Source organism: Amblyraja radiata, chromosome X (assembly GCF_010909765.2).
Source record: "Amblyraja radiata isolate CabotCenter1 chromosome X, sAmbRad1.1.pri, whole genome shotgun sequence".
NCBI classification, from domain to species: domain Eukaryota; kingdom Metazoa; phylum Chordata; class Chondrichthyes; order Rajiformes; family Rajidae; genus Amblyraja; species Amblyraja radiata.
Window position 1 is genome coordinate 1,943,569 of NC_045999.1, and position 10,216 is coordinate 1,953,784.

The 10,216-nt window shown below is 46.2% G+C and overlaps 1 protein-coding gene across 5 annotated transcripts in view; it reads left to right on the top strand.

Annotated features, from left to right (window-relative positions):
- The window catches only part of cd276 (CD276 molecule), a 73,474-nt gene that overhangs the window by 55,761 nt on the left and 7,497 nt on the right, over positions 1 to 10,216 (top strand). For all 5 annotated transcript variants that reach the window (XM_033014805.1, XM_033014808.1, XM_033014807.1 and 2 more), the window contains exon 7: positions 1,459 to 1,494. In XM_033014805.1, the coding sequence (XP_032870696.1) occupies positions 1,459 to 1,494 (36 nt within the window). The remainder of the gene's footprint in view (positions 1 to 1,458; positions 1,495 to 10,216) is intronic.

A 10,216-nucleotide genomic window follows, 5' to 3' on the forward strand; every position in this document is an offset into this window, starting at 1 on the left:
TGTGGTGTGTGTATGGTGTGTGGTGTGTGTGTGTATAATTTTTATTGATATGTTTTTTTAAGTCCAAAGATTAACTTAAAGCTTATAAGATCCTTCATATTTACCATTTGCTACTTTCATTTGCAATGGTCTATGGTTGACTGGAAGAATTCCCAGTGAACTGTGAAGAAATGTTAAGCCAAGCTTATCGCTAAGTGGAAGGGAGACACCAAAAGCTGGAGTAACTCAGCGGGACAGGCAACATCTATGGAGAGAAGGAACGGGTGACGTTTCGGGTCGAGTCTCTTCTTCATCGTTAAGTGCATTCCATTGGAAAGCTTGTCACCTGTATTAATGGCGGGAAAGGTGTAGTGAGTGGCCCCATGTACGTAGGATCGCAATGCCAGAGTCGAACACCAAGATGTCAAGACCAACTCTGTCTGCCTACACATAATCCATATCACACCCCCCTCCCCTGTATTATGTGTGGGAGAGAACTGCAGATGTTGGTTCACAGATAAACACAAAGTGCTGGAGTAACTCAACGGGTCAGGCAGCATCTCTGGAGAATATGGACGGGCGATGTTTTGGGTTGGAACCCTTCTTCAGATCGAAGTTTCGTCCGAAGCAGACAGTCACCCATTCACGTGTAGGAAGGAACTGAAGATGCTGGTTTACACCGAAGATGCATGAAGAACAAATCCACAAAATGCTGGAGTAACTCAGCGGGACAGGCATGCGACAGACCAAAACGTGGATCGCTGGCCGGTGTGGACTCGATGGGCAAAGGGCCTGTAGAAACGTACAAAATTCTTAAGGGGCTGGACAGGCTGGATGCAGGAAGATTCTTCCCGATGTTGGGGAAGTCCAGAACAAGGGGTCACAGTTTAAGGATAAAGGGGAAATCTTTTAGGACCGAGATGAGAAAAACATTTTTTTTTCACACACAGAGAGTGGTGAATCTGTGGAATTCTCTGCCACAGAGGGTAGTTGAGGCCACAGTTCATTGGCTATATTTAAGAGGGAGTTAGATGTGGCCCTTGTGGCTAAAGGGATCAGGGGGTCTGGAGAGAAGGCAGGTACAGGATACCGAGTTGGATGATCAGCCATGATCATATTGAATGGCGGTGCAGGCTCGAAGGGCCGAATGGCCTCTACTCCTGCACCTATTTTCTATGTTTCTCTGTTTCCACGCTGAAATTAAAAACTAAAACTAACCCCCCACCCAACCTTTAACCTATGACCTCTGGTTGTTGACTCCACCCCCTTGTATAGTTAGGTCTTGTTGCCCCAAACTAGCTCAGTAAATGAAGCAGGTAAGGATGGTTTAACTAAGTCTTGCTAGACTTCTCTTCTGTTCTTGATGAGTACCAATGTCCATGCAATGTCATAATTCTTCCAAGATGGTTCCACGTAGAATTGAGTGGGAAACATGTGCTTCTACTTTTCACTAACCAAGCTTATTTTTGGCCTTTACAGCAATGAAACCCTTGGAGCCGGCTGAAGACAAGGAGGGTGAGTTTGACCCGCCTCCATTCGAAGCTTCCTCATGTAATATGGATTGCTTCAGCCTCAACCCATTTTGAACTCTGTCTCAATGCTGGCACCTGCTTGTGACGGCCCGCTGGCACAGCGGGTAGAGCTGCTGCCTGACGCCCACTGGAGGCCTGGGGTCAACCTTGATCTTGTTTGCTGTTTGTGTGGAGTTTGCACGTTCTCCCTGTGACCGCGTGGGTTTTCTCCGGGCGCTCCGGTTTCCACCCACATCCCGGGTTTTTATGTTAAGTGGCCTCCGTAATAATTGCCGCTAGCGTGTAGGGAGTGTTTGGATAAACAGGCCCTTCGGCCCACCGAGTCCATGCCATTATCTGTCATTAACTTTAGCTTAGTTTAAGTTAGCTTAGCTAAACTCAGCTAAGTTTAGTTGTTTAGTTAATTTTAGTTTAGTTTAGTTACGTTTATTATTGTCACGTGTACCGATGTACAGCGAAAAGCTTTACTGTTGCGTGCTATCTAGTCGGCAGGAAGACCATTCATGATTACAACCAAGCTGTCCACAGTGTACAGATACAGGATAAAGGGATAACATTTAGTACAAGATAAAGTCCAGGAAAGTCCCATTTATGATAGTCCGAGGGTCTCCACTTTTTTACATTTGAATAACACTCTCCAGTCAATAGACAATAGGGGCAGGAGTAGGCCATTCGGCCCTTCGAGCCAGCACCGTCATTCAATGTGATCATGGCTGATCATCCACAACCAGTACCCCGTTCCTGCTTTCCCCCCCATATCCCTTGATTCCTTTACCCTAAGAGCTAAATCTAACTCCCTCACTGGGGACAATTTACAGGGGACAGTTAGCCCGCAAACCTTCGCGTCTTTGAAGTGTGGGAGGAAACCGAAGATCTCGGAGAAAACTCAAGCAGGTTACAGGGAGAACGTACAAATTCTGTACAGACAAGTCAGTCAGGATCGAACCCGCGCCTCTGGCGCTGTAAAGGGGCTGTCCCACTGTACGAGTTTACCCAAGAGCTCTCCCAAGTTAAAAAAAATCAAACTCGTGGAATGAACGTAGCGGGTACGTCGGAGCTCGGGGACGTCTCGTAGCGGCACGTAACGCTAACGGCAGGTACTCGGGATACGCGGTAAGTTCGTGAAGATTTTTCAACGTGTTGAAAAATGTCCACGAGAGCCCCGAGTACCTACGAGCGGCTATTACCGTAATTCTCCGAGTTCGAATCAGGGGAAACTCGGGAGAGCTGGTGAATTACCTCGTACAGTGGGACGGCCCCTCTACCGCTGTGCCCCCGTGCCAGCCCCTGTCCAAGACACATCCAAGCAGTAGCAAGTGAAGTGAACATTTGTATACCCATAACACCTATGCATGTTTCTGGTACTCCATAAACAAATCCATTTCAGATGTTCCCTCAGGTTTGGAGGATGTTTAACATGAGCTGACAATGTACCCCAGGCTTGGTCACTTCTGCGTAGAGAAAAACCTGCCGTCAACATTTCAGATCAATGACCTAGCGCCATAGCCGAAACCGCGAGGCTATCTTCCTCTCAGCAGATGCTGCCTGACCTAATGAGCGGGTCCTTTCTGCTCAGCTCCAGATTGCCATTATCTATGCGATTCTGCGTTTGTGTGACAAATGAACCTGTCCTACACGAAACATCTGGGCGCCGGGGAAAACTGCACTTGTACGGTTCAGATGCACAAAGGTGGCAGCAACATTACTTGAGCAGAGGACGCGAGCGAGGGAGTAAATAGGCCATTACAATACCTTGGAGATTCATTACCATCTCCGTCTCTCCAGTTCTGTTGGCTTTGGTCAACAGGAGCAGGGAGACTGAAATACCATCCAAAATAATTGTGGCGCCCCACTGGTAACGAACGCATGTTGATGGAACAGAGAGGGGTGTATGTTGTCATTGTGGATACCATCTTGTTAGAGACTGGAGCTGATTAGCAAGGGTATGGTTTGTGGGAGCGTTAGTAACGATAGGCCAGCGATAACAGGATTGTTTTAACAGTTGAAACAGAAAACAGTTAAAACAACTGAATAACAATTGTTGTCGGTGTCCCAGACGGATTGATCATCCCTCCATTCTCGTTGTGTATTCTTGCTACTTAATGGTCAGTATCAGTGCTTTTCCATTATAGAGTTGACTTACAAAAACAATTGAGATTCTATCAAGGAATTGGTGTCCGCGGAGCCGTGAGAATAAATCACTTATTTCCAACTGTTCCCGTGACAGATCTTTTGTGCGCTCTGAATGAAAATGATGCAATTACATGTTTCGTTTAGTTTAGAGATACAGCGCGGAAACAGGCCTTTCGGCCCACCGGGCCCGAACCGACCAGCGATCCACACACACACTAACACTATCCAACACACACTAGGGACAATTTACACTAACACCGTAACCTACAAACCTGCACGCCTTTGGAGTGTGGGAGGAAACCGAAGATCTCGGAGAACGGATCGAACCCGGGTCTTTGGCACTGTAGGCGCTGTAAGGCAGCGACTCTACCGCTGCGCCACTGTGCCGCTCAGCGTGGAAGGCGCAGAGTGCTGGAGAAACTCAGCGGGTGCAGCAGCATCTATGGAGCGAAGGAAATAGGCAACGCTTCGGGACGAAACCCGTAAGGGTTTCGGCCCGAAACGTTGCCTATTTCCAGAAGGATTTCGGCCTGAAACGTTGCCTATTTCCTTAGCTCCGTGGGTCAGGCAGCATCTGTGGAGAACATGGATAGGTGACGTTTCACAGAGTGCTGGAGTAACTCAGCGGGTCAGGCAGCATCTGTGGAGAACACGGACAGGTGACGTTTCACAGAGTGCTGGAGTAACTCAGCGGGTCAGGCAGCATCTGTGCACAACATGGATAGGTGACGTTTCACAGAGTGCTGGAGTAACTCAGCGGGTCAGGCAGCATCTGTGGAGAACATGGATAGGTGACGTTTCACAGAGTGCTGGAGTAACTCAGCGGGGTCAGTCAGCATCTGTGGAGACATGGATAGGTGACGTTTCACAGAGTGCTGGAGTAACTCAGGCGGGTCAGGCAGCATCTCTGGAGAACATGGATGAGGTGAAGTTTCGGGTTGGGACACTTTTTCTGGCTGAATGTGGGTGGGGGGGGGGGGGGGTAGTGGGGGTGGGGGTGGGGAGGGATGGAAAGCTGGACGACGAGGAGGGGCACGGACAGAGCGTAGTCGCAAACAGGTGAACGCAGGCGAGGGTCGGTTTTAAATGGGCAGATTGTTGGACAGAGACAGTGATGAAAAAAACAGGCGTGCGTCCAAAAAGGATACCGAGTTGTGAACTGTTAAGCTGGAGGTGGAAAAAGTGGCGAATTGGAAGCCAGATGAAGGAATTTAACGAGTGGTTCGATATGATCTATTCTGTTTCCTGCCGAACGGAGGTGGCTACCTTTGAGAAAGTAGTCTTTTATTGCCGTTTGCTTTGGAGAAACCGAGGTCCAGAGATTATTCTATCTAGATGTATAAGTGGAATTGGCATTAGACTCCAGGGTCCTCATTGACGGAACAAGTTGGCGGGTTTAATTTTAAGGATGTGCCATGTAGTTTCAATTGTAACCCATTTAGCCAAAATGCATTGGCTGTTTCGCAAAGAGTTCTTGCTTCATACGCACAATTTTGTTCAATCAGTCCACTTAGGAATTTAAGGATGTATAATTATATAATTCTTTCCTCTAATCTTTCAGATATCCCAAAGTGTTTTAAACAGCAAGTTTATACTGAGCGATAATACTTTGCAATCACGATTGTTTGCTTGGCAAAAATTTGCACACGGCAAATCCAATGTTGTCTTTCATCGCCTGCAGTGATCTATATAGCAAACAGCGGCCTTCATTTTATTGGACTTCAACATAGAAACATAGAAAATAGTGCAGGAGTAGGCCCGTGGGCCCTTCGGCCTGCACCGCCTTCGATATGATCATGCTGATCATCCAACTCGTATCCTGTACCTGCCTCTCTCCATACCCCCTGCTCCTTTAGCCACAGGGCCCTCTAACTCCCTCTTAAATATAGCAATGACTTGTGGGCCTCAAACTACCTTCTGTGGCAGAGAATCCACAGATTCACCACTCTCCGTGTAAAAAATGAATTTCTCATCTCGGTCCTAAAGACTTCCCTCTTATCCTTAACTGTGACCCCTAGTTCTGGGACTTCCCAACATCGGGAATAATCTTCCCTGCATCTAGCCTGTCCAACCCCTAAGATTTTGTAAGTTTCTATAAGATCCCCCTCAATCTTCGAAGTCTAGCGAGTACAAGCAAGTCTATCCAGTCTTTCTTCATATGAAAGTCCTGCCATCCCAGGCATTCAGTCTGGTGAACCTTCTCTGAGAACCAGAACAAAGTTTCATACTTTGTTATTGTATATGAATGCATTTAATTATCTGATTGACTAACATGTTCTGGATTGGCCTTGTGATTCATAGAACCGAATAGCAGACGAAGAGGCCCTTCGCCCACAATGCAGTACTGGCATGAGCCAAGTTACACTAAGCTTTAAATGTACTTTGACCAATATTCCCCTCCATTGCTTGCATATTCAATGTGGCTCTAATAACAGTAGTTACATGGCCTTGAATACAATTATCAATTATGGACTCATTTTACTGAAAATAGCCCCTTTAGCTCAATGTTTAGTTTATTGAGTTTTAGTTTAAGTTTATGAAATACGCGTGGAACCAGTCCCTTCGGCCTAACCATCGAGTCAGCCGACCTGCGTGGGCTTCCACACTGATAACTATCCTCCACACACTAGGGCCAATTTTAGTTTTATACCGAGCCAATAAACCTACAAAACCCTGTACGTCTTTGGAGTGTGGGAGGAAACCGGAGATCCAGGAGAAAACCCACGCAGTCCGGGAGAACGTACAAACTCCGTACAGACGGGGATCGCTGGTCGGGCGCGGACGTCGTTTGGGCCGAAGGGCCTGGTTCCATGCTGTATCTCTAAACTAAACTAAATTAAATCAGGGATTTGAATACTCTGCATTCTGGAAACGTGATCGACACACCATGGATTGTGTCTGTACACTATGGACAGCTCGATTGTATGGACCTTCCGCTGACTGGTTAGCACGCAGCAAAAACATTTCATTGTAACCTGGTCCACGTGACAATAAACTCAACTAAAAACAAAACTATAGTTTAAAGCTACCCATGTTGGCAGGGCAACTTAAATCAAGTAATTAAATGTAGGGTTTAATAACTTGGATGAGTAAATGGTGACCATGGGATTTGTACTTTGCCTGAGGTGCTGGGCTAATTTTTGAACAATTCAAAATTAGACCTCATCTGCCTTTCAGTGAAGGTCCACATTCTCCCGTGCGATGTCCCTCAATAATGAACAGTGAATCACAACTCCTGAAGTCTCAAGAAAGTTAGGAACAAGGAGGTCTGGACTCTTGGGAGAAAGTCGCGAAACTGGGGGTGGGGAAATTATTGATATTATTAGGCAGGAGCGAGGGAGAGCAAAAATGGAGTACCTCAGCAGGTCATGCAGCATCTCTGGTGAACATGGGGCAGGCAGGTTTTGGGTCTGAGCAGGGTCTGGACCGAAAACATCACTTGTCCCTGTTCTCCAGAGCTGCTGCCTGACTCTGAGATACCCAGCAGTGTTTAGATATTAGATTAGATTAGATAGTCTTTATTGTCATTCAGACCGAAGTCCGGAACAAAATTGCAGCAGTCCACCCAGCTTAAGAAGGAACTGCAGATGCTGAAAATCGAAGGTACACAAAAGTGCTGGAGAAACTCATCGGGGTGCACCGCATCTATGGAGCGAAGGAAGATAGGCAACGTTTCGGGCCCGAAACCCTTCTGGAAATAGGCAACGTTTCGAGTCGAACCCTTCGGTTCGGCCCGAAACGTTGCCTATTTCCTTCGCTCCATAGATGCGGCTGCACCCGCTGAGATGCTCCTGCACTTCTGTTTTTAGTTTAAAGATTCAGTGTGGAAACAGGCCCTTCGCCCGCCCCCAGAGATCACCCATTCTATCCTACACACGGGGCCAAATACAATTTGCAGAAGCCAATAACTGATAACTAACTGCACCACTTTGAGTTGGGAGAAACCGAGAAAACCCATGATCAAACTCCGTACAGACAGCACTGTAGTCGATCGAACCCGGTCTCTGGCGCTGTAAGTCAGCGATTCTACCGCTGCGCCACCGTGGCGCCCTGTATGTTTTTTGTCTTTTTTTTTAAATAATCCCACCTGCAGTTCCTTGTGTCCTCTCTCCGTAATGGACAAGGTGGGATTAATCAAGAAGTGTAAGGAACCCTGGAATGTTGGGGAAATGATGGGCATGTATGAAAGATGAAATCCTATCCTATTTCCACCTATCTCAAATGAGCTCGCATGGACTTGATGGGCCAAATGCCTTCACTTTAAGGAATATTTTTTGTGAAGTGTCAATATAATGAATAGTTCCTCACGGAGGAGAAACTATAACAGGGCCGATGTTTGAAAATAAGTTTGTTCCTTAAGATGGCGATGACCCAAATAATGTTGTCTCAGAGGATCATGCATCTTCAGGTCGCTCGTCATCAAAGGGCAGTGGAAGTCGAGATTGCACCTTTTTTCGAATTCTTGATGAGCATCCAGTGAAAGGTCACAGATAGACACAAAAAGCTGGAGTAACTCAGCGGACAGGAGCATCTCTGGAGAGAAGGAATGGGTGACGTTTTGGGTCCGTGCCCTTCTTCAGACTGCTTGTAGTGAAGACTCTTGGACGGAATAGGCAGGTTTAGAGGGATCTGGGCCAAATTCTGGCAAATGGGATGGGGATGTGTAGATTCAAGATTCACGTGAGTTTATTGTCATGTGTCCCAGATAGGACAATGAATTTTTCTTGCTTTGCTTCAGCACAACAGAACATAGTCGGCATGAATACAGAACAGATCAGTGGGTCCATATACCATTTAATATATATCCACACACACACATAAAAAGCAGATAAAAGTGTAATGGGCTATTAAAGTTCAGAGTTTAGTTTGAGTTTAGTTTAATAGCCTGATGGGTGTGGGGAAGTAGCTATTACTGAATCCTGAATGTTGCAGATTGGTCACCCATTCCTTCGCTCCAGAGATGCTGCTTGTCCCGCTGAGTTTACTCCAGCATTTTTGTGTCTCGATTTAAACCAGCATCTGCAGTTCCTTCCTGCACGGTGAAGGCCGCACTGTCCGACGTGACTGACGCCTGTTTGGGCGTGAGTAGCCGCCCCAGAGTCGTACCTTTTTCTGGATTTTTCAGCATGTCGAAATTTCGCCAACCTGCTGCAACTCTGACGGGTGCCGGCAAGTCTCCCCGAAGAAATCGCGTAAGGTGACAGGCCCTTTCACAAGGGTTGACATGGCCCGAGAAAGCAGAGTGGCTATTAAAAGATATGAAGATGCCTTTTCACCGTTATTCTGATGGAGGTCAATCATTCTTAATGTAGTATATTTTAAATCATTTTTTTTTACATAGGGATGCATGAAGGATCCCTTTTAAGTGGCCATCTTTGTAGTTTTCCAAGATGCACATCTGTCGTATTTCCCAATTATACCTCGTTACCAAGAGCAGATATCTCACAATTTTTACAGCTCTTCCCTCTTCCCCCTGGACCCTCCTCTATACTGGAGAGTGAATTATTGTCTGTTTTTTTAAGTAAACAATATATTAGGACCCAATTTCTTTTAACGGCAGGGAAGCAGAGAAATGTTTCTTAATGCATTCATGGATTTCTTTAACATCACTCATTAAAAAAACAAATTTCCAAGTGTTACTACATGTTTGCAAACATAATGCATAAGAGATGGGGTGGTCACTCCATTGTAGACAGTCCAGAAATTACTTTCCTAATCAAAAATAATATTGTTTCAGAGGGAACTGCAGATGCTGGAAGATCGAAGGTAGACAAAATGCTGGAGAAACTCAGCGTGTAAAGCAGCATCTATGGAGCGAAGTAAATAGCAACTTTGGGCCGAAACCGGAAGGGTTTCGGGCACGAAACTTTGCTATTCCTCAGGGTTTCGCCGAAACTTTGCCTATTTCCTTCAGGGTTTCGACCAGAAACGTTGCTATTTCCTTCAGGGTTTCGACCCGAACGTTGCCTATTTCCTTTCAGGGTTCGAACCCGAAACGTTCCTATTCCTTCATGGTTTCGACCAGAAACGTTGCCTATTTCCTTCAGGGTTTCGACCCGAAACGTTGCTTATTTCCTTCAGGGTTTCGACCCGAAACGTCGCCTATTTCCTTCGCTCCATAGATGCTGCTGCACCCGCTGAGTTTCTCCAGCATTTTTGTCTGCCTTCAAAACTAATTTTAATCAATCACTTACAATAAATAATATGAAACATTACAAAACAATGTCGATAAACCTAACACCATAATACAAGATGAGACGGTATTCTCATTTCTTAATCAAGGAAGAACTGCAGATGCTGGAAATGTCGAAGGTACACAAAAATGCTGGAGGAACTCAGCGGGTGCAGCAGCATCTATGGAGCGAAGGAATTAGGTGACGTTTCGGGTCGAGACCCTTATTCAGTCTGAAAAAGTGTCTCGACCTGAAACGTCACCCATTCCTTCTCTCCAGAGATGCTGCCTGTCCCGCTGAGTTACTCCAGCATTTTGTGTCTATCTTCGGTGTAAGGCAGCATCTGCAGTTCCTTCCGCACCTTACTAGCTATCCTAGTTAGCGATACATCCACCCCCC